Raw genomic sequence first — 24,958 nt, 5'->3', positions numbered from 1 at the left:
AGGTTAAAATTTACATTGAATCACAAGAATTTCATCTCTTTACATCCGTCAAAAATATGAAATTCACATGATAACAACGTCAATTTTAAACCGATTGTAAAGTGTCACAAAGCTCTATAAATGATGATGGGCACAAATATATGGAAGCTGGGACCAGCACCAATAGAAATGAGTGATACGTCGTTGAAAAGGTATTTTTTAGCAGAATATGAATAACGGAAGCGCTAGTCTTGATTTACTGTCCAGTTAGAATAATCGTACCTTGAAAGTTTTTATATTTTATTTCTGTAATTTTAATGTTTTTGTTAGTTTTTCACATTCATTTTTAATTTTTATAACAAAATGATCATATTTCATATAATATTATATTTGTTTATTATCTCAGTAAATAAAACCAGTTGAAAGTAATTTTTCCAATTTCAATAATACGTGTTTACGTGTATTACGCACTAACTGTCATCAGAAGAGATAGTGCAATGCCATAGAAAAATACTTCCTTCCGACGAATATATTTCAAAATGGACAACTTATACGGATTTGTCGTCATAATACTTTTTTGCTCACTTGAAAAGAGCTATCCAACGATGTATGTCTCGTCTTTATTGGACATAGGTCCCAAAACGCCCATTGTCATTTGGGGGTTATTTTATTACGCAGGTATTGTGGTGTTTGGCCTTTCTGATATAAACTTTGTTTATACTCTTACCTTGTCTATTACCGAATAACAGCAGCAACAGCTAACTTTTATATTATTTTCTAAAATACAACAGGTATACATAGTGGCGATGGTGAGCCACGGCGGCGCGCCGGGCAGCTACGTGCGACAGCTGCACGCGCGCGCCCCTAGCACCCGCGCCGCGCTCGCGCACTGGAGCGCACAGCTCAGCCACAACTCTAACAAGGTATACAATGTACATGTTGCAGGCATCTGGTTGAATCTCCGTTTTGATTGAATCACTAGCTCTTTCATTGAAGGGCGCTATTCAATTGTATGACTTAAGAACAACTCGTCAAGTCGTTGAATGTAACGTTCGACGTCATTCAAAAAGGAGATTCAACCAGATGACTGCGACATACACACAACAACACGTGTACAGTTCCCCAAAATTGATAATGCGCATAGAAATCTTCGCCATTGTTCGGCAACGGTCGTATTTCCGAGCGCCAGAAAACGATATGTGTTTAGAGTGGTTAAGTGCATTTTCTTCATGCATTTTTTTTTAGATTTATGTGTTTGGTGCTAAAAGAGATATTGATTTATCAGTAACGAAATTTGAGTGGTTAATTCATAATATTGTCATAATATTAAAATTTACTTCGAAAATGTTACAGTACTTTTCAAATGTCTTGCTCAAGCTGGTGTTAATATGGATGAAATAAGGTTTGAATAACACAAGGTTTATGTTAGAAGAAGAAATATGGATTTAAAACGGTTTACATTAAAATCTCAGTTCAAAAGTATTTACAGCGCTGATCATTCACAATAATATTACAATTACAAACTTGGTCTTTTGGGTGTGGCTTTATTGGCTAAGTGAAGTCTATCAATGTTACGTATATTTTATTCTTAAATGTGCCTCATAATATGGCGTCGTCAAAAATAATTAAAGTTGAAATTAAATTGACATTTGAAAAAAAATACAAGAACGATGTGTAATTATAGCTCTTTATAATTCCACAAAAGTAATACTGATCTTGACCTTGAGACCTTTGACTGATCGGTGACAGCCACCAACCGCCCAAATTGTTTTCGATTATGTGTCACATGATATTGACTACTATTTCTTTTGAACAAGGATCAAAATGCAAGTGCTTTGTTTAAGGCTCTTACGATTCAATGATTCGGGTGTTTCCGGGAATACGACAGTTTGCGAAGATTTGCATGCGCATTATTAATATGGGAGAACTGTACACATAATATTACGCAGATGTACATTATACATAGTGGCGATGGTGAGTAACGAGCGCCGTGCTCACGCACTGGAGCGCACGGCTCAGCTCCAACAAGGTATAGTCTTCACCATGATGGGTGACCAATTTAAAGTGGTTGTTTGCTGGACGTTTCTGTGCTTCGGACGGCACGTTAAGCCGTGGATCCCGGTTGCTGCTTCGGCAGCAGTCGTTAAGCCTAGTCGGCGCCTTCGGGCAGCTTGAAAACATCTGACAGTCTTCTTAACTGGTTCAGATCCGTCTCGAAGGACCATGTAATGTTAATTAATGTGCTACTCAATAGCCTAGACTGGATTAAACGAGGAAAAATTATAAAATACTGGCGTCTGATAAAGAACTATGGCGGCTATTTATTTAGAGAAAATGAGATATACTTTTAACAGAACAGACAGATACAAAGTTATGGTGTGTTAATATATCAAATATCAACTAAAATTTTAGGTTTCTAACACTTCAATCTACAGGTGGACAACTCATCCTACATGCCAGAAGAGTCGGACGATGACTTCGGCGACTTTGAGAGCAAGGGCGAGAGTCTACTTCGCCTAGTCGCTCCAGAGCTGGACAGTTTAGGCGACAACTGGCTGGCCGCGCTACGAGACCACGCGCTGTTGAGTCTACCGCCAGGTATGAATAGGGGTGCATTTTGAGTGATAAATATGAGGGTTAGAAGTTTGTAATGGCTTGGCAAGTAGAGTAGGTTGAGGAGGAGAGAAATGAAGTTTGCCCAGCTGCAATGTTTAGTTTTGCCGAGGCATAAAATCATTGAGCCATGAAATAACTACGATATGACAACAAAATTCGTTAAAAATAAATACAACAAATTGAAATCTTGCAATCACTTCCCGAATACCTGCCCAATATTCAAGTTCTGCTTCGCCGCTATTATTCATGATTTAGTTTGTCAGCTCTAGAATTGCCAAAAACCTACCCTGCCTTTCCCTTATATTCCAGAGTTCTCATCCCAGCTACCCCACGGCGGGGGCGCATTCTACCTGGCGGAGACGGGAGGGGCGTCCCGCGCCCACTACCGCCGCGCCTGGCCCGCGCTTCTACTAGCCGCCGCGCTCCGGTTCAACAAGCAGACTGCCAGCACAGGTAATAATATTGGCCTAGTAATGCCTACAATCAGATTACCTATATGCCCAAGAGCTTAATTCCGGAGGTTTTGAGATAAATCTCCGAACCCGAGATACCTAGATCTCAGTTTTTATCCAACCTAAAATATCCGCTTCAAATCTTAAATTTAACCTAATCTAACCACAGCTCCATCCGTTCGTTAAATGATTGCCTGTTCCATTGCAGTGCTCCTTACATGAAATGTAATTAATTTAATGTTATTGCAGATTCCAAAGAGGACGCTGATAATAAAGCTGTAATAACAAAAACTGAGAACGGGAACTGCGAGTTTTTCGAGCCAATGGACGAACGCTTTCATTTGTTGTTCGGTAAGTCACAAGCCTAGTTTTAAAAAAAAGACGATAAACACAATTTTTCATAGACTGCATATACAACTTTTCTTGTTAGTATGGATGTAATATACGAGTGTGAACATTAATGTTTAATTTATAATGTAAACAACTAAACACTCATGCCTTGCGCTAATATCCTTGCCGGATTATGGGTACAGATAATAATAACATGTATTGCTACACCCATTTTTAAACTTTTATAATAGTCACACTCCGTCTCATTTTGTTATACCACCTACTCAACCAACCACAAAATTTTGCCATAGTAAATAGTATTCAGCAATCCGCACTGGGCCAGCTTGGTGGACTAGCCCGAGTTTTATTCCTTCAGTGCGGGTGATGGGTTGTGAAGAAGTGATGAAATTAGTATTTTTAACCGACTTTTTCCTGTCTATCTGTTATGTCCAGGTATATGCATGGAAGCACTATGTGCGCAGCGTGACCTGAGTTCAGAGAACACGATCAATGTTCTTCAATCCCTGGTCACACTACTGGACCACGCGGACAACAGGGCTCGGCTGTTGAAGGACAGGTAAATGTGGATATGCTTCTATAAATAACAAGATATATGTATGTATTGTATACATGGAGGCGCTATGTGCGACATGAGTTCAGAGAACACCATCAACGTGCTACAGTCGCTGGTGACACTACTGGACCACGCGGACAATAGGGCCAGGCTGTTGAAGGACAGGTACATGTGGATATGCTTCTTGTAATAACCATATATAAGTTTATGTATGGAGGCGCTATGTGCGCAGCGTGACCTGAGTTCAGAGAACACCATAAATGTGCTACAATCCCTAGTCACACTACTAGACCACGCAGACAATAGGGCAAGGCTGTTGAAGGACAGGTACATGTGGATATGATGAAAGCGATGGTGGAAACTATTTATTTAAATGGATTTTGGAAATTAAAAGATGGAGCGTGCAGCGTGAATTTTATTTTATTTCTATATAACCATAGAGTAGAGGCACAGATTATAAAAAGGTTACAGACCACAAATGCGCTACCTTATTCTGAGACATACAAAAATCTTTGTTGCATTTTAACATCCCCCCCCAACAAATATTTTCCTACAATCATACAATCCTGTATTTATGACACAAACTAACAGTTAATCTTATTCTTAACTAATCTCTTGTGATTATATAAATTATATAAAGCATGAGTACGCACTAAACCTTCTCTACTTAAGAAACACAAAATATTTTAATAACTTACTTGAGATAAGTACTAATACTTCTAGCTTACCTACCTACTTTAAACACAAAAGGTTAAATTTAGTAGTTAACTACCGAACAAGCTCAGTTATACAAAGTTTACTAACATAAATCCTAAGTCTACATTATGCCTTAACATTACTTTATTTTTCTGACATATTTGTGTCTTTAAATTTACCAAAGAACAAAAAACGTTAAATTAATCTTAACAGTAATGTCTTAAACTTTTACACTGCCCGATACCTTAGCTGACTTTTAATCTATAACAGAAAACAGAATTTTGTTAAATTTTTCAAAGAGATTTTTTCCTAATGGTTTTGTTAACAAATCTGCTAAGTTATCATTTGTTTTAATGTATACAAGGGAGATACACTTTTCATTAATTTTATCAACAATGAAGTGATATCTGGTATCCAGATGTTTTAATCTTTTCATATTTTCACTGTTGTATGCTAACTTTATTACTGACTGGTTATCCTCATAGATAATCACTTGATCGCTGATAATATCAAAATCATTAGTAAATGTTTCAACCAACAAGCTTCTGCTATGGCTATGCTTAAAGCAATATACTCTGATTCTGTGGATGACAGTGATACACATAATTGTTTCTTACAACACCAAACTACAATACAGTTAAACATCTTAAAGAAATATCCTGTCGTTGACTTTCTATCCAAAGTGTCTCCGGACCAATCCGCATCAACAAAACCCAGCAATCCATTGTCTGTGTCTGCGCTACCGTATACCAAAGCATAATTCAAAGTACCTTTTATGTACCGCAGTACACGTTTTAAACTTTTATATAGCATGATACTTGCACAGTGCTGATACCTGCTAAGGAAACTAACAGACACACATAAGTCTGGTCTTGTGCCACAAACTGCATACATTAAACTTCCTATTATTTGTCTACACTTTTTCTCAATTTCAGAACTTTCTGAAACATCTCTTTTTAAAACTTCAAATTTAAAGTTTTGATCTATAGGAGTACTCATAGGTTTGCAGTTTGACATATTAAAACGCTCTAGAACTTTAGTTAAGTATTTACTTTGACTAATTATAATTTTATCTTTTTCTTGAACAATGTCAATACCTAAAAAACTTTTAGCTAATCCTAAATCCTTCATTTTGAATGACATACACAGATTTCTTTTAAAAACTTCTAAATCACTGTTTTTAGTGCTAAATATCAGTATGTCATCGACATATAACAGTAAATAGGTCTTACATTCACCTTGTTTTCTAGAATATAAACAGTGATCACTTTTTGACTTGGTAAAACCTTCCTTTATCATGAAGTTATCAAATTTTTTATTCCAGTACTTAGGAGATTTTTTTAACCCGTACAACGATTTGTTGAGTTTACAGATTTCACCAGAAGGTAGTTTTAGATACACTGTTTCATCTATATCACCGTGTAAAAAGGCACCTACTACATCCATTTGATGTACTGATAGTCCTAATTTATGTGCTACAGCCATAAATACCCTAAATGTTGGCAATCTAGCAACTGGTGAATAAACCTCTAGATCACAATCATCCTGTTCAAAACCTCTTGCTACTAGCCTAGCTTTGTAAACCTTTTGATCTCCGACCTCTTTAACTTTAAAAACCCATTTACTTGAAATAACTTTGTTACCGTCTGGGACATCGTCTACTATAGTCCATGTATTATTTTCATTTAATGTATCCATCTCTGTTTTCATAGCATCCTTCCAATTTTCTTTAGCATCTGAAGTCAGAGCTTCTTCAATGGTGAGTGGTTCCACGGACGTTGTGAGGAAATTAGTTTCATAATCCTTTAAATATTGAGGTTTTTTTATAGTCCGCTTGCTTCTCCTTAGGTTTGATTCTGGTATTCCTTCATCTACATCTTCTGTTGTTATTTCTTCAACTTCTAGGTTTTGTCTATCGACCATTTCTGACACTGCCCTGTCTGGTGTACTATATCCTTCGAGCTCTTCTTCACTTGATTCTTTCTCTTCTGTAGATGTCATTTCTTCTTCAGATACTATATTTTCCTCATTTATTGTCGGCATCTGTTGTTCTTCAGAGATTCTATAATCATTACCTATAGTTTGATTTGTAGAGGTAGAAGCTTCAATAACCTGATCACCGTTACCTACTATTGGACGTGACTTCTCACTACTCATTTCTTTCATAAAAGTTACTTCTCTTTTAATCAAAACATAATTTTTGTTGGGAAAATAGATTCTATATCCCTTAGTTGTTTCTCCATAACCTACAAAGAAACCTATCTCTGCTTTACTATCCCATTTGGTTCGTTTTTGATTTGGGATGTGAACCCCGACTTTACACCCGAAAGTTTTTAAGTTATTTAAATCAAACTTATTTGTTTTGAACCATAACTCATAAGGGGTAACATTTTTTATTCTACTTTTACCTGTTCTATTTATAACGAACACTGCTGTGTTAACAGCTTCTGCCCAAAGGGACTTGTTTAAGCCGCTTGACAGTAAAATACTCCTAGCCGCTTCTGTTGTTGTTCTCATTTCTCTTTCAATACAACCATTTTGCTGTGGGGTGTAGGGAACACTTGTTTGATGAATGATACCTAAGTTATCCAACAACATTTTCATACTTTTATTTAAGAACTCTAACCCACAGTCAGACCTTATAACCTCAACTTTGTACTCAAGATTTTTTGTAACATAATTAAGAAAAATCCTAACTTTTTCAATGGTTTCTGACTTATTTTTAAGAAAATATACTGTTTTATACTTTGTATAGTCATCTTTAATAAGTAGGTAATATCTGGCACCACCTAATGATGTTGATTCCATTGGCCCACAAAGATCCATATGTAAAAGTTGCCCAGCAGCCTTGCTGGGAGTAAGGCTGCAGGTCTCTCCGCCCTAACTTGACTTAATGGAAATGGTTGTTTGTGTAACTTGCCCTTAAGACACGACTCACATGTTACTTCCCTACCACTGTTTAAATCACAATCAATGTTAGACCTTTTCAACATTGATTTCACTTGTTCAATGTCCTGATGACACATTTTTTCATGCCAATCCATTAAATTATCACTGCACTTACCAACACATGCATTTTCAAAACTTATAAACCTGAATTTCATGACAAATAGATTATTTTCTCGATAGGCTAATGCACATACACTTTCTTGTTTATTTTTTGTGAAAATACAGTTTTGTTTATTTATGGTCACATTATAACCCCTGTCTGTTGCTGAACTTGCTGAAAATAAATTCGTTTTTATTTCAGGAACATGCAATACATTATTTAATGTTGTATGAATCCAAACTTTACCGTTGTATGCCTCCAATGTAATGCTACCTAACCCTACTGCATGTATGATTTTACCATCACCTACAATAATAGATTTAGGGTTTTCTAACTTTTTATATTCTGAGAATAAGTTGATGTTATGGCACATGTGCTCTGAGGCACCACTGTCCATGATCCACAAATCAATCAATCAATCAATCAATCTTTGGTTGTGGCACTATGCCGTGTGTGACTGACACAGCAAATTCCGCCAAATTCGATCCACAAATCATTAGTAGTTTGACTGCTCAAAGCAGACGGCAGCACAGACACAGGAAATGCATTACCAGAGTTTACATAGCTTTTACCACTAAAATTACTGTTATTACTTTTGTTTTTAAACCAACAATTTTTTAAATTATGATTAGACTTTTTGCAGTGAGAACAATACTTGCTGTTATTAGAATTATTATTAATATTATTACTGACATTACCTGACCTGCAATCTTTCTTGTAGTGTCCTATTTTACCACACTTGAAGCATTTCCGTCCCTTGAATGCCGCAAACGCTGTAACCTCTTCTTCCTCCTTCCTTGAGTTGAAGCGCTGCTCCTCAATCAGAAGCCTCGCAGTGAGCTCCTCGAGGGTACGCTTGTCTGCAGGTACTGATTCCCACGCAGACACGAAGTGTTGGTATTGAACTGGTAAGGACGAGGTTATCTTAGTTATAGCCATGCTGTCGCTGACCTCTGCGTTTATGTTTCGAAGCTTACATAGGATTCCTTCGAATCTACTCAAATATTGGGACATGCTATCATTTTCTTCATATCTCATGGCGAAGAACTTTTGTTGGAGAATGTGGACTGACAGCTCTCCTTTTTGCTCAAATATAGTCAGCAATTTGCTCCATATTTCACATGCAGATTGACAATTGGAGATTTGGGGAATTATTTTTTCAGATACATGCATTACAATTAAATTTTGAGCTTTAGCGTCCTTTACCTCCCACTTTTCTATCTCCGATTTATCCTCTGGCGGCTTGAGTGTGCCATCCACGATGTCGAGGAGACCCGCCGCCCTCAGCATGACCTTGATCTTGAAATGCCACGCGGTCCATCCCTCCGCGCCTTCTAGAAGTTGTCGGCGATCGATGCTCAACCCTGCCGCTTCCATTTTTCTTGATGAAGACTCGACGATTGGATCGCTTTACCACGTCCTTGCCTCCGCCTTCGATGGACCTTTACCGGCCCACGCCACGCTGTCGCGTTCGCCTTTGACCTTGACCGGCCACATGATTTTTCTGTGCGCAGCGAGACATGAGTTCAGAGAACAGCATCAACGTGCTACAGTCGCTGGTGACTCTACTGGACCACGCGGACAATAGGGCAAGGCTGTTGAAGGACAGGTAAATGTGGATATGCTTATTGAAATAACAAGATATATGTATGTATGGGGGTTTCTGTGAATGACTACATCAGTAGCTGTACGACAGAAGTAACTTGTACGACATATCCCTTAATATCTGCAAGCTGACGTGGCAGCTCGTCAGCCATGTCTGCCAAGAACTATTGACCGATAGCGATGGCATTCTTGAGTGGACGACGAACAAGTCAACGCAGCACGCCCTCAAATAAAAATAATATCACGTATTACGCTCTCTTGTAACCGTGTACAGTACAATATCTGCTCCTGCATCTTCTGTACAATGCTTTTAGCACTAAGTCCACCTGATTATAGTAGTTATATTATTAATTTTATGTAAAAAAGTTTTATTTTTTCCAGGGCCCTAGCCATAGAGGTGTGTCAGATACTGCACCGCGCCGCTTTAACCCAGGAGAGCGTGGAAGCGCTGCTATTGGCTGCCGACGCACTGAAGCTAGTCATCATTGGCGCCAAGGAGCAGCTAAATGCCAAGATGGAGGCTAAGATGAAAGGTACAAATTAATTAAATCTATAATTAATTAATCAATTATAGGCTTCTGAATATAATTATTAAATAAGTTAACTATTATTTGATTTTCTTGTGGACGCAGTTTTAATCCGAGACCACCTTCCCACCGGCAGTGCTCAAAGCGTTACACACGTCTTCATACGTTGCGTTTGCGTTCGTGTGTATTCTAAATATTCCTTTCCCCCCCTCCAGAACTAGCCCCCTCCGAGACCCCCACGCCGCCGGCAGTGCTCGAAGCGATCCACACTCTCGGCGAGGGCGGCGTCACCGGCACCCTGGCTGCGGACTCCTCGCTGGTATGTGTTATTTTATTGCACATGATGTCCTAAGTAAAGATAAAGTAATTTGTTTATTTATTAAATATGAAACGCTAGCAGTTTACACAAAATACAAAGATTCATAATAATAATGTACAATCGAGTGGATTTAATGATAAAAGCATTTTCTACCGGGTAACCTGCAGGAGGTACAGGAAGCAGAATGTACTCAAGTGCAATAAATACAAATTTAAAAATACTAAACACGATTTCAGCAAAATAACTACTCTTAAACTAATATTCCTACATGAAATGTATAAATTTACTAACATACAGTACCTAATATCGTTATATATAATTATTGTTTCTAGGCGTTTGCGGGCGTGGAGGCGGCGCTTCAGCTGCTGCTGCGCCGGCTGCCGGCGCTCAGCCCCACCGCGCAGCACCGCTCCGTGGGCGTCATAGGGGAGAGGCGAGGTCAGTCCCGGGTTAGAAGCCCGGTCGGGATATATGCTTATTTTCAATATTAGAGAAGTCTGTTTGTTTTCTGGTAATGGTTGTATCTCCGACTTACTAGCTAAGCGTGGAGATTATGGCTATAACAGTTAGCGTGTTTGAGGTCATTCGACGTGTGCGTACGTATGACGAGTGTATTATCAGGGTGTCCACTTTCTGGAAAGTCAGGGATAGTCAGGGAAAAGTCAGGGAAGCTCAAGGTGGTCATGGAAAGTCAGGGAAATTGATGGGCCACCTGGAAAGTCAGGGAAAAATGACTAGTAAAGCATATATATTTGCAAAATTGTAATTCTTTCCTTTACTAATTATTATTTTTCTTCTTCTATTTTAAACGTAAAAGACGTAAATCATAAAATAAAATCTCGTAAGCCAGATTCCAGACTCAGTTCATAGTTTGTTAAATAGTAAAATGATGTTCCCTTAATTATTTTTTTTCAAAAGAGTGTGTCTCAGCTTGCCATTCTGAACAACTTTTGTTTTAAGAGTTTGTGATGAAAAATAAATCCCCACATAATGTGTTGGTGCAGACATGCTGTATCGGCGCTCATTTCACTCACCAATACTCATAATTTGATACGGCAGCGGGAGCGCATGTAGAAGCGTTTCCTCCACGCGGCACCTAATGTTTTTTTTAAAGCGTCGCGCCCATACAAAAATATTTGATTTTGGTGTTGTTTTATTTTAATTAATTACGGTATTTACAAAGCTTAACATTAGTAACATTACTTTACAAGGTGCTAGTACAAGTTTTATACACAACTTAAAAAGTTTATTAAATTTTATCTACCTGATTCCAAACTCTCATTTGAAAAAAATAATATGAGGAGGCTTATTTCTTCAAAGCACCCTCTACTAATCCTACCATCAATAAGTGTGCTTAAATAAAATTAACTAGGTCTAACTAACTTCTTTTGCAATAATAATCAGTGTATCCAGCTTTGAGTTTCAAAAGTAAAATGACATTTTGAAAAAAAAAAAAAAATTATGGAAAACTTACAGCTAAAATTTAACAGTTTTACACTAAAAATAAACAGTTGAAAGCCAATTAATAGTTTTCTCTAATTGGTAACAGAGTATAACACAAATGATTCCTATGTATGCAAACATACTAACCTAACTGGAAACACGAAACTAAACTAAGCTAAATAAAATATTATTTATACCTACAATATGCTATGAGTATTACTTAAAATAACAGTTAAGTAAATAATGTTACTACTAATCATAAATAGTTGAGCTAAACTTATTAGTTAGCCTTGTATGAGAAATAGGTATATATTTATATATACCTGTTCTCAATTTTGCAAATACAAAAAAGAATTACACGTTATGGCAAAATTAAAGTATTATAACTTTGTTGTACAAAAAAATTAAGTAGGCACTTATTTATTATTGCTTTCTATACATAATGTTGCAATAGTGGTAGATGTACATTGTACATAGCCGAAATAGAGTGACTCAGGGGAACACTCTAAACAACTTTTGTTTTACGTGTTTTTGAAACTCGCGTTTTTTTCTCATATAATTTCACCTGTCTAGCAAAGTTTGTGTGGAAAATCTTTTTTTTTTTAGAATTTCATGTTCAAAATGATCTGCCCAAGTCACTCTCGTCTCTCTTTCGGCTTAATATTTTACTTCACTAAAAACTTTCAAATCAAACTTTTGTTTATTTTGATCTCTGGTCAGGGAAAATTTCTGAAATGGTCAGGGAAAGTCAGGGAAAAGTCAGGGAATTTTTTGGAGGATTCTGAGTGGACACCCTGGTAATTTTATCCTTTAATAATGCTAATATTTATTTATTTTGTCTGCTTCCCACAGGCCTGGGCGTGCATGGAGACACCCTGCTAATCAAGAGTCTGAGCTGTCTGAGCGAGCTGCCCAACTTAACTAGTCCACAAGGTAACCTATGACAATTTTATTAAAACGTTGTTAGTAATTTGTGTATCTATCAAAATCTTCATCAGGCCACAGAATAATAACTAGTACCAGTACAGAAGTCCATCTTCGCAATGGCTTTCAAAGAAATATGACTCCATCCCATAAGCAATAAGATCTTATTTAGATCGCGCTCCAGCCGCACACGTTTTTATTTACTTACCTACCAATTTATTTTTGAGGGAATATGCGCCTTATTTCACTGGACCACGGTGCATAATAAGTTATACGCGGTTATACCCATTGAAAAAGAAGCCACCTTAGGGTTGCACCACAGGCTACAACGTTTACTAAGCAACGGACTGAGTTTGTAAATAGAATGTCATGATTTAAAACAAAATTAATTTGAATTTAGAATACAAAGCTATTCCAAACTTATTTTCTATTGGAAATGACTAGTAAAACCTACGGCAATTTCATAGTTAAAGACCTATTGATAACATAAAAATTGTATTTGACCTTTATTTGAATAACATGCATATTCCCTATTATGAAAGTTACAATGCAGAATACGGTCCTACACTGCGGTCTAGAAATTTGAGTACTAAAATAAAATTAATCCCATTCCAGGCGCACTATCAATCCTGCCGACGATCCTGTACCTGGCGACAGGCGTGCTGCAGTGGAGCGACGGAGACGGCGACGTCGCTTCGGCAGCTATCCTGCTCTTACAGGTATGATGTAGAACTAGGAACATATTATGCATGCTGGAGAAAACATAATTATTAGCTAAAACTGTTGAGTTCAGCTGGATTAAATATTTGTCCTCTTGTGAAAGGAGCAGCTATCAGCCGCTGACTGCCTACGATGAGTACGTACATATCCTAATAGCTACAGAGGTTTGACTTTTCATTAACTACCAGTACCACCGGCTGCGTCATTGGTGGAACGAGCATTAAACGAGTTTATCTACGCCAATAAAATATACAGTTAAGCTCGGTTTTGCAGAAAATGTCCTTAAAACTTATTTGTTATTTCCAGGCGGCGGCGGAGACTCGTTGCGTGCGCGTGCACGAGGAGACGGCGCGCCAGCACTCGCAGCTGCTGCACAGCACCACGGACAAGCTGCTCACACTCGTCAAAAACGGTACAGCAGATCAAATATTATTCTATTGTAACCGAATATACGTAACATAAACAACCACGCCTTTCATATTTTTTTATAATAGAAAAATATATAAAATTGTTAGATAGTGAAATTAGGTAATGATAAATATACACGACATTATAATAATAATTAAATAATTAAATTATAGCAGACAGGCAGAAGGACGTAAAGATATAGACAAGCAACATGTGTATTTTAAATGTTAGAAAAAGGATTATTACTCAGCATAATGCTATGATTATTATTAAATAATTCCAGCGCTATAAAAGGCATATGTTTTTTTTATTACTAGTTTCTAATGACCCATTATTTTGCTTCACAGACGAGCCTGGCCAGAGTATCTCAGCCTTACTGGGCGCGCGGGCCATGGCGGCGCTCATACCGCACGCGGCGCCCGCGCCCGCGCTGCACTACCCCTGCATCAACCACTTCCGACAGTGTCTGGACGAGCCCAGCCACGAGGTACTCACATCATATACAGAGTGTCTCAACCTGCGGGCCATGGCGGCGCTCATACCGCACGCGGCGCCCGCGCCCGCGCTGCACTACCCCTGCATCAACCACTTCCGACAGTGTCTGGACGAGCCCAGCCACGAGGTACTCACATCATATACAGAGTGTCTCAACCTGCGGGCCATGGCGGCGCTCATACCGCACGCGGCGCCCGCGCCCGCGCTGCACTACCCCTGCATCAACCACTTCCGACAGTGTCTGGACGAGCCCAGCCACGAGGTACTCACATCATATACAGAGTGTCTCAACCTGCGGGCCATGGCGGCGCTCATACCGCACGCGGCGCCCGCGCCCGCGCTGCACTACCCCTGCATCAACCACTTCCGACAGTGTCTGGACGAGCCCAGCCACGAGGTACTCACATCATATACAGAGTGTCTCAACCTGCGGGCCATGGCGGCGCTCATACCGCACGCGGCGCCCGCGCCCGCGCTGCACTACCCCTGCATCAACCACTTCCGACAGTGTCTGGACGAGCCCAGCCACGAGGTACTCACATCATATACAGAGTGTCTCAACCTGCGGGCCATGGCGGCGCTCATACCGCACGCGGCGCCCGCGCCCGCGCTGCACTACCCCTGCATCAACCACTTCCGACAGTGTCTGGACGAGCCCAGCCACGAGGTACTCACATCATATACAGAGTGTCTCAACCTGCGGGCCATGGCGGCGCTCATACCGCACGCGGCGCCCGCGCCCGCGCTGCACTACCCCTGCATCAACCACTTCCGACAGTGTCTGGACGAGCCCAGCCACGAGGTACTCACATCATATACAGAGTGTCTCAACCTGCGGGCCATGGCGGCGCTCATACCGCACGCGGCGCCCGCGCCCGCGCTGCACTACCCCTGCATCAACCACTTCCGACAGTGTCTGGACGAGTCCAGCCACGAGGTACTCACATCATATACAGAGTGTCTCAACCTGCGGGCCATGGCGGCGCTCATACCGCACGCGGCGCCCGCGCCCGCGCTGCACTACCCCTGCATCAACCACTTCCGACAGTGTCTGGACGAGCCCAGCCACGAGGTACTCACATCATATACAGAGTGTCTCAACCTGCGGGCCATGGCGGCGCTCATACCGCACGCGGCGCCCGCGCCCGCGCTGCACTTCCCCTGCATCAACCACTTCCGACAGTGTCTGGACGAGCCCAGCCACGAGGTACTCACATCATATACAGAGTGTCTCAACCTGCTGGGCGCGCGGGCCCACACTATAGTGGTAAACTGTGTGTAGTTTGTTTTACACCAGCAGTATACCGGGCTAAATTAAAGAGCGTGAACACTAGGATGACTTGCGCAATTCGTTATAAATCAGTTCAACAATAAACCCCATCCATCTCACATATGTTTACGACAATATGTAGTGCACCTGGCCATTCCGACATAGACTATCAAACCTAAACCTCACCCCTTTCCCCTCACAGACGTTTGCTGCGTGCTGTGCCGTGGTGCGCAACATCTGGTCGTCATCAGCGAGCCCCGAGTCAATTTCGTGGTCCTTATTGCCAAACAAATCTCAACCGTATCGTGTAGCTACCGTCAAACGAATCTCAACCCTACCCCTCTCCCCTCACAGACGTTTGCGGCATGCTGCGCCGTAGTTCGCAACATCTGGTCTTCATCAGCGAGTCCCGAGTGCGTGTCGTGGTGGGCGCGCGCGCTGGCGCCCAGACTCATCGCCCGTGCTGCTGCTGCCAAGTGAGTGTACAGAAAATCATACATACATGTTGAAGTTTTGTAGGAATTGCAAGTAAAACTTGAGGATAGTTTCTGAAACACACGAGGCGAAGATAGTTTCCATAGATCATAATAATGTTGGTCATACTAAATTCAAATTATAAACTTATCTTTTTCCAACAATAGGTATAATAGAACCCTTTGAGCTTGAAACCTTATAACATTCAATATGTCTGTTCCACCGTGCATATATTATGTTACCAGGTACCCAGTGGACGCATCTCACACTAAAGCAGCCGTGGCAGCGTTGACTGCCCTGACAGATCTAGTGGATGTGGCGCCTGATGACACAGCCCGTAAGTTAATATACTTGAATATTAGAAATAAAATTAAACCAATGGAAACAAATGGGTTAAGGCTGTGAAAAATGATTAATTATGTGTGTATGTAATATTTTCCGATGGGAAAATGTTAGTTTTAGCAGCAATTTTATTACTTCAGAAGTTTAATTATGTTTTTTCTATTCACTACTAGTCGCTATAAAAATAGCGGTAGCATAACTTATGTTCTCCCTGGAGAAACGCTATAATGAGCTTACATAATGACAACTACTTTACTTTTCACGCAATCAGAAGACGGAGGTCATAGAGGTAATACATACGAAAAAGCATAAATAGTTTTTTCCATTAATCATATATGTAGTATTTCCCATTTTCATCATCATCGCCATTGCTGCGTATACGACCTAAAAGGGCCATATTTCCTACCATTTTAGAAGCAACTTACTTTTATTTTCTTTTTTACAATTTATTCATAAGCCCGTCAACATTCTAGGGGTAGGCATGCTCCGGCTGTTGATCCTTATTTTCTTTCTTACAATCTATGCAACTGCCTGAGTAACCCCGTCATCATTCCAGGTGTAGGCATGCTCCGCCTCCTCATCCCGGTAGTAGCGTCGTGGCTGCGCGCGGGCGCCGCGCTGGGGGCGGCGGCGGGGCATGAGCGCGCGCTGCATCACGCTGCGCTGGCTCACCTTACTAGCATCGCTGCCAAGTACCCACAGGTATGTAGATACTACATACAGAAGGGCTAGTACGGGGCGCATTAAAGACGTAACTATAGTTCTCCGTCGCGCTCGCTCTTGAGGCTGCGCGATGTGAGTGAGCGCGATACAAAACTTTTGTCACGTCTTAAATGCGGCTCGTGTTACTAGTGCAGGTGTTTATGTATGTATGTATGTATATCTGTCTGTGGTCTAAGACAATGCGCGGAGTGGCCGGCTGCGCCGGCGCATGGCTTTTTTGGACCTTGTGGTGTTATAGGTGCTGCGCTTCGCTTTAGTTATATAGATGTTGATTTATCAGCGCCGGCGCTCTAAAAATCGCTTTAAAGAGCGATGGAAATGGGAGTAGAGCTAAGTTTGAGTGTCCGTCTATGCCGCCACTCGGGGTCTCCAGTAGATAGACAGCATCACAGCACACTAGGCACGGCGGCGGGCTACTCATCCCGGTGGTGGCTAAGTGGCTGCGCGCGAGCGCGGCGCCGCACCACGCCGCGCTCGCGCACCTCACCAGCATCGCCGCTAAATATCCACAGGTATGTTGTACTTTGACTTGACCTTTAGTGGAAATGCGAGGTGCTATAAGTGTGGGTGCCTGTTTGTGGTCTAAAAGAATGCGCCGAGTGGCCGGCTGCGCCGGCGCATGGTTTCTAAGCATCGGTAGTTTTTTGGAACCTTGTAGATATAGGCGCTGCGCTATCTGCTAGATGCGGAACAATCGCTTGAGTTACATAGATGTTGATTTGTCAGCGCCGACGCTCTAAAGCAAGATATCCACAGGTTAGTACCTACCTAATAAGGTGTTATAAGTGTGTCTGTATGCTAGAAAAAAGAGGGCGGATCTTTGTAGAGATTATCATCCGAGATAACCTAAGATCTGGACTCGATAGAAGATCATAAACAGTCACGCCCAGCTTAAAAACAAAATCACCCGAAACGGTTTACATTTGTGTAAGAAATGACTTAGTATAGAGATAATTTTATTTTTTACTCGCTTATCGTTCTTCCTTGCACCGCTCCAATGGACTCAAAACTAAGATACCTCCTTTTCCTTTCTCGCAGGAATTCAAGACAATGATGCAGCAATCAGGGGAGCTCCGCCTCAAACTCGAGGCAGCCGTGAAGGCGAGCCAGCAGCACGGCAGCAGACAGCGCAGCGCGCCGCAGAGACCCGTGTTCGACACCCGGCCGGCCCGGCCTACTATCGAACTGAAGACTGACTTCAGCGACTTTAGGTAAACTGGCTAATGGATCTATGTACAGCCTGTTTGCACGGATTTATTGTGAGGCTAGACGAGCGTGATTTTGTGAGTTGCGAGTCGCGTATTCCGGCAGAAATATCAGAATACGCGACTCACAACACTTACTAAATTACGCTCGTCTGGCTTCACCCTTACATGCGTGAGTGAATTTTAGACGACGACGACTGACGAAATTAAATGTATGTAAAAGAGAAGTGCCAATTACAGTTAATTTATTCCAAGCACTGTATTTCTTAGAAAAAATATATCAGATTATAAAAGTTAGCATGCTATAAATATTTATAATAAAGATCTCTGAATATATGATATTCTGACAGATCACATAGACTGTATGGAAAAAAACTATAGACAAAATACCTATACGAAATTAGAAGCCTATGTTAATAAATACTGTATAATATAGTAACCTTCGCTGACTGGTTGCATTTATAGTATTAAAGTAAGAATTTTAAGTACGAATGATCTTTGACTTAGTTATAGTTCGCATTTTAGGACAGATTTTGCAATAGGTATGCATTTATGTTGCGTTGACAGAAACAGACAATACGCAGATTTAATTTTTCTGACTATAGCTACTTTGTAAAATATTGCAGGACTGCTCAGAGCTATGAATTTACATTGACAGGTGATTATGTCTCGATAACTAAGGGGGTCTTGCACAAAGAATCAAAATTAAATAGCAAGATGTCATAGATTTAATTTTGATTAACTTTGTTGTGCAATGTGCAAGACACCCAAGAAATTACAAATAAAATGGATTTTACAGCTGTCATTGGGCTCATGCTATATTTTATAAAGAAATATGTAAAATTTACCTACATGATCAACCAATTTATTTCCGATGTGTGTTTATAGAATTAAGTCGTGTAATCTTTATTTTATTAATAACAAACATTAATGTCGAATATTTATACTTACTTAATTATTTACTAATACCTAGGTACTATGTTTTGCACAAGACCCTAGCTAGATAGTGGCTTTAGATTAAAACTATATAATAAGAATAATAATTTTAAATAATATATACTCATGAAATATGAGAAAGCAAGGATCACTCATGTGATTGATGTAAAAAATATTATTTTCCAAAAAAAACAAACGAATGTGTTAACGAGCTGTAAAAAGTAAACAATGAAACATCTTCCTTACTTATACGGTAAAACATTTATGAAATAACAATTTTACTCACCCTGTTAAATCTAAGAGATTCTGTAAGAAATTAATCGTAGCCACGTCAACGAAAGTCACTATCCACAGTGTATAGCTTACCGTACCTAATTTATTTGAGGCTCTGATTATAAATGCGCTAATTTTATTATTTAAATTTAAGATTATAAACTATTTTACTTGTATTATTTTAGAATTATAAAGATTAATAAAAACCTAATTCGCTTACCTTTGGTTTTTTTATTTTAACTAAATATTTGCAAAGTTAATTTAGGAACTACAAATACGGAAGAAAGTCAAGAAGTGCTAGATAAAGGTAATAAAAGAAAAGCAAAGATTATTTACAAGTACTTAGTTTATTTTACAGTAATTTCCGCATTGTTACCGTCTACACCCATCGGTTCTGGTGTAGGCTTCGTGTCACCATTCGTTGGATTTTCTTGAGCCGTTACTTCTTTTGGCTTCTTGGATTTTTCTGTAACAAATTAAAATTATATTAAATTAATAGCATCCTATTCGTTAATTGGCTTCTTATGCTACCGTCCCACTTGCTTATTCGTATTTGCCAAAACTGCCATGTGCGGTCAGTATATTCGCCAAAATTATTGCCGAATTTACCTACATTTTTTGTATTTGGAAGGTACAGCAAACATCAAATAACAAATACGAATAGCCAAGTGTGATGCCAACATTAAACATGATATTCTCGCGAATTTCCAAAAGTGTTTGATGGAATGCTGTTCAGAATAGCCTCTCTTTTTTGGCCTAGGTACATTTGCAACACCCTTATCCATATATCTGTAGCAGTAAGCACGTACCTCGTCGGAAGGCGGGTGGCAGGGTGGCCACAGTAAGGTAGCCGGTGTGCCCCGGCTGGGACTCGGGCCACGCGCCCACCGCGTAGCTCGTCGTACTGCTCGCCTTCTCATCCACGGGGCAGGACGAGCCCTGGAATCAATGGATAGTTATGTTAGATGAGCTTTTTTTGCAACTAAGTAGGTATGATGTGGGTATCTGTGCAGAAAATGTCATTTTTGTGTTGGAAACTTGGAATGACAGTAGGTATGGTAGTTTATGGTTCAATATAAAAAATACAGTTTTATAATTTGCTAATAGCTACAAACTGTTTCTGACGAACGAAAGAATCTGATGGCGTGGCGTAATATAAGATGCATACCTACTTCTGAAAGTTGAAAAGTAAATAGGCTACTGAATGGAGCGGCCACACCGTGGCGTAACGTGGGGGACTGGACCCTGTACGACCGCCAGATCCACAATGGCAAGGACTCCTTCCTCAACCTCGGCATCCCCAGATCGGAGGTGCCAAGAATCATGGAGCTCGGACGGCAGATGACGTTTGCAGTGGGCAACATCTACATCCGGTTCTTCAACAACGGCGTTCTGGGCAGCCAGCCTCCCGAAGAAAGTGAGGACCCGCTACCAACAGCACCGCTGTGCACCTCCAGCCCCACATCTGTGAGTGCTGCACCAGTCGAGGCACCAACGACCCTGCCGAGCACCTCCACCGAGACGATGCCTGCTGCGACCCCCGCGGCTCTATCGTCCTGGATCGACGGTGGCGGTCATGACGAAGAGTCGGATGCTGATGCGGAGTCGGTGGACAGTGATGTTCTCCGCTCGCCTCAGTAACCTCTTCGTCATTCAAACCAACCTCCAGCACAAGCAGATTGCGGCGGCTACCCTACGCAGGCAGCTGGAGGTCAACACCGGGACCATCGCCCTGATCCAGGAGCCGTGGATCAGGGGAAGCCGTATCTGCGGTCTCAGCAACATTGGGGGTAAGTTGTTTTTAAACACCTCTATTCTTAACCCACGCACGTGTATTTACATGCCCCGTTCTGTGGACGCGGTACAACTCACCCAGTTCTGCACGAAAGATTTAACAGCTGTGTTAGTTCAGAACTTGGTGGGTAACTGTAGTTCAATTGTACTAGCGTCCGCCTACATGCCTGGCGATGGAGATCCTCCACCCGGTGAGTTGGCGGACCTGGTGCATCACTGCGAGTCCAACTCCCTAGAGCTGATCATCGCTGCGGATACCAACGCGCACCATCCGCTCTGGGGCAGTGAAACTCCCAACAGAAGGGGTGAAAACCTGGTAACTTACTTATTTTCAACAAACCTTAACATTCTTAATATAGGCTCTGAACCGACGTTCGTTTCATCGCGTTACCAAACAATTGTTGACGTCACTTTTGCTACTACTGGCGTCACTGACCTAATTTCGGACTGGCATGTATCAAACGAACCATCCTGTGCCGATCATAGAAGAATATGTTTTAAACTTCAAGCGAAACCACCGCAAGTCAAACCGCGCCGTAACCCGCGGAAGACTGACCGAACTAAATACGTTCAAGCACTAACACAAAACTTTCAAACTATAAACTTTAAAGACATGTCGCAATCCACCGCGGCTATAGAAACCAATGTTTTGTCACTAACAACATGTATAACAACATCTTATGAACAAGCATGTCCACTTACGTCTCCGCCTACTCGGCCCAAAACCTCCCACTGGTGGGGACCGGAGCTTGAGAGACTGAGACGTAAGATTAGGAAGCTGTTTAATAGGGCCAAAAACACTAGACACTATGCTGACTGGGAGCTATATAAAGAAGCTCAAAAACATTACAAAAAACGAATAAGAATCCGCCAAGGAGACTCATGGCGTCGATTCTGCGAAAACATTGAATCCAACAACGAAGCAGCTAGAGTCCGAAAAATCTTAGACTGCGGTCAAAATAAAAACCTTGGCTGCCTAAAAAAAGCCGATAAAACCTATACTAACAACGATAAAGAAACGTGCCAAGTACTCCTTGAAACGCATTTCCCAGACTGCCGCCTCGTTGATGATCTGACCTGGGATAATAGCGAGCACTCGAACCCGTCAATATCTGATTGGATAACCGCCCAAGAATTAGTAACCGTTGAAAAAATTGAATGGGCCATAAACAGCTTTCTACCTTTTAAATCAGCTGGTTTGGATGGTATTTTCCCCGCGCTCCTAGTGTGGGGACAACAGGTTATCGTGCAAAGCTTAGCGAATATTTTTAAGGCTTGCTTAGCACATAACTACATTCCTAAACAGTGGAGAGAGGTGAAAGCAACCTTTATTCCTAAATCAGGAAAAAGTGACTACACGGATCCAAAGTCCTACAGACCTATTAGTTTAACGTCGTTTCTACTAAAGACCCTAGAAAGACTTTGTGACAGACACATACGAGATAATAGTCTCAAACGAAAACCATTACATAACAGCCAACATGCCTATACCGCTGGCAAATCGACCGAAACAGCACTCCATAGCGTAGTGAACAAAATCGAGTGTGCGCTAACAAACAAAGAATCAACACTAGGTGCCTTTATAGACATAGAAGGGGCCTTTGATAAAACAAACTTCGATAGTATCAACATTGCCTTAACCAAATATAATGTTAATCCTACTCTACGGGGTTGGATAAATAATATGTTAAAGTTAAGAGCAGTACAACTCAACCTAAACGGGACAACCAGATGCATTGTAGCTAAAGGCTGCCCTCAAGGCGGGGTCCTTTCACCTCTACTGTGGAATCTGGTAGTAGACGACCTCCTTAGACGACTCAACAGCAGCGGCTTCTATACAGTCGGCTATGCAGATGACCTCACCATCCTCATTAGTGGGAAATTCGAGAACCTTCATTGTAGCGTTATGCAGGCCGCAATGAAGATTGTCGAGCAATGGTGCATGGAGTATCGACTAAAAGTCAATCCCAGTAAAACAGAATTAGTCCTATTTACTAACAAGAGAAAACTCAATAACATGAGCTTGCCTACATTATTTGGTACTCAACTAACACTTTCAACCGAAGTGAAATATCTTGGCATAACGCTAGATAACAAGTTGAACTGGAATAAACATCTCGATAACAAAATAAAACAGGCCACGATCGCTTTTTGGCAGTGTAAGCGAATGTTAGGAAAAACCTGGGGCCTTAAACCAAAATTAACATTATGGCTGTACAAAGCTGTCATACGACTTACCATAACTTACGGTTCTGTAGTCTGGTGGCCCAGAACAGAACTTAGCTCAGTAAAAAACAAGCTGCAAAAGCTACAAAGGCTTGCATGTGTAGCCATCACAGGATGCATGAAATCAACACCCACGGCCGCACTCGAGGTACTTCTCGACCTTCCACCATTACATCTCGTGGTGAAACAGGAAGCAGCTGCCGCCGCTTTTAGACTAAGAGCAGCTGGCCTGTGGGCAAATAACTCAACAGCGTCACACACATCCATTATGTTGGAAGCCATAAAACATCAACCAATGATGGCAGCGATTGGTGATCGAATACCGCTTATCCATATATTTAATAGGCACTACAACATTCAATTGCATGAAGAACCAAGAGATCAGTCCAGTATATATGAACTGAGAATATACACTGATGGATCCAAAAAAACGTCAGGTACGGGTGCTGGTGTTCACTCGGATGACCTAAACATTCATTTTTCACTGGCACTAGGCAAATACAACACAATCTTTCAGGCTGAATGTGTTGCTATTACACGGGCCGCTAACGCAGTCAAATCTAGAAAGGTTACGAATCAACGTATTCGTATCCTATCTGATAGTGCTGCAGTTCTGCTAGCTTTGTCTAGCAAAACTATAACTTCGGGGCTAGTACTAGAGTGTCACTCAGCTCTAGAATCGCTTGCCTCACAAAACAATACCATAACCCTCCAGTGGATAAAAGGGCACAGCGGGTCGCTGGGGAACGACGCTGCTGATGAACTTGCACGAAAGGGATCTGACACTGCACCAATAGGCCCAGAGCCGATAGTACCGATCCCTTTCAACCAAATTCGCTCTTGGTTGCGTTCCCGAACGACAGAATGCCACACCAATCTCTGGAGTAACAGTGCCGAGTGCAAACAAACAAAAGCTTTTGTACCACTAATTAATACTAAACTAACACGCAAATTATTATGCTTGGACAGAGCAAACTTACGTGTCGTGATAAGTACCATAACAGGCCACTGCCGGTTAAATAAACACCTATATCGCATGAAAATCTCCACCACTCCTCTTTGCAGAAGTTGCATGGAGGAAGATGAAACAGCTTCCCATGTCTTGTTACATTGCAAAGGTGTGGAGTCACTACGATCAAAAATCCTCGGATCTCCGGGGTCCCTCCGGGAAGTCATGAGCAACCTAGGTCGTCTACTGGCTTTCTGGCGTGAGCTTGGGTGGCTTAATAGCTAGTCACCCCATAGGTATTTCACGCATAATGGCCCACCTTGGAGGCTAAATGCGGAAAATCAGCTCGCCATGATAGATAGATGATAGATAGGAGCGGCCACACCGACTAAAGCGCCAAGTCGAGAATCCAGTGAGTCACAACTGAAGATCCAGATGTAGGTCCCGGAAACTCTTCCCGGCCGGAGCAGGTGTTTTTTTTTTAACATAATTATTGGTTTTTACTCAAGAAGAACAAGAATATACTGTAAAAACATCATCCGATGATGACCTACCTATAATAGAGCCACTATAAGCATACATAACATAAGCATTATGATAATGGCATATAGCTGAATTATTAGTATTTT

The 24,958-nt window shown here is 41.1% G+C and overlaps 2 protein-coding genes across 2 annotated transcripts in view; one reads left to right on the top strand and one right to left on the bottom strand.

Annotated features, from left to right (window-relative positions):
• Positions 1-18,198, top strand: part of LOC105383417 (HEAT repeat-containing protein 5B) — a 43,759-nt gene extending 25,561 nt beyond the window's left edge. The window contains exons 31-47 of the mRNA XM_048622047.1: positions 771-902; positions 2,415-2,577; positions 2,905-3,048; positions 3,297-3,398; positions 3,831-3,954; positions 9,683-9,834; positions 10,044-10,147; positions 10,480-10,585; positions 12,443-12,523; positions 13,130-13,233; positions 13,541-13,646; positions 13,990-14,129; positions 15,762-15,883; positions 16,127-16,218; positions 16,495-16,512; positions 16,780-16,925; positions 17,985-18,198. Coding sequence (XP_048478004.1) covers positions 771-902; positions 2,415-2,577; positions 2,905-3,048; positions 3,297-3,398; positions 3,831-3,954; positions 9,683-9,834; positions 10,044-10,147; positions 10,480-10,585; positions 12,443-12,523; positions 13,130-13,233; positions 13,541-13,646; positions 13,990-14,129; positions 15,762-15,883; positions 16,127-16,218; positions 16,495-16,512; positions 16,780-16,925; positions 17,985-18,161 — 2,013 coding nt within the window. The 3' untranslated portion in view covers positions 18,162-18,198. The remainder of the gene's footprint in view (positions 1-770; positions 903-2,414; positions 2,578-2,904; positions 3,049-3,296; positions 3,399-3,830; positions 3,955-9,682; positions 9,835-10,043; positions 10,148-10,479; positions 10,586-12,442; positions 12,524-13,129; positions 13,234-13,540; positions 13,647-13,989; positions 14,130-15,761; positions 15,884-16,126; positions 16,219-16,494; positions 16,513-16,779; positions 16,926-17,984) is intronic.
• Positions 18,199-19,686: 1,488 nt separating this feature from the next.
• Positions 19,687-24,958, bottom strand: part of LOC105389586 (tRNA (adenine(58)-N(1))-methyltransferase catalytic subunit TRMT61A) — a 77,170-nt gene continuing 71,898 nt past the window's right edge. Inside the window, exons 6-7 of the mRNA XM_011560727.3 lie at positions 20,170-20,299; positions 19,687-19,826 (exon numbers count right to left, since the gene is read on the bottom strand). Coding sequence (XP_011559029.3) covers positions 19,708-19,826; positions 20,170-20,299 — 249 coding nt within the window. The 3' untranslated portion in view covers positions 19,687-19,707. The remainder of the gene's footprint in view (positions 19,827-20,169; positions 20,300-24,958) is intronic.

The sequence above is a fragment of the Plutella xylostella genome, chromosome 7 (assembly GCF_932276165.1).
Source record: "Plutella xylostella chromosome 7, ilPluXylo3.1, whole genome shotgun sequence".
Lineage (NCBI taxonomy): Eukaryota > Metazoa > Arthropoda > Insecta > Lepidoptera > Plutellidae > Plutella > Plutella xylostella.
This window is presented reverse-complemented; position numbering and strand designations above follow the sequence as displayed.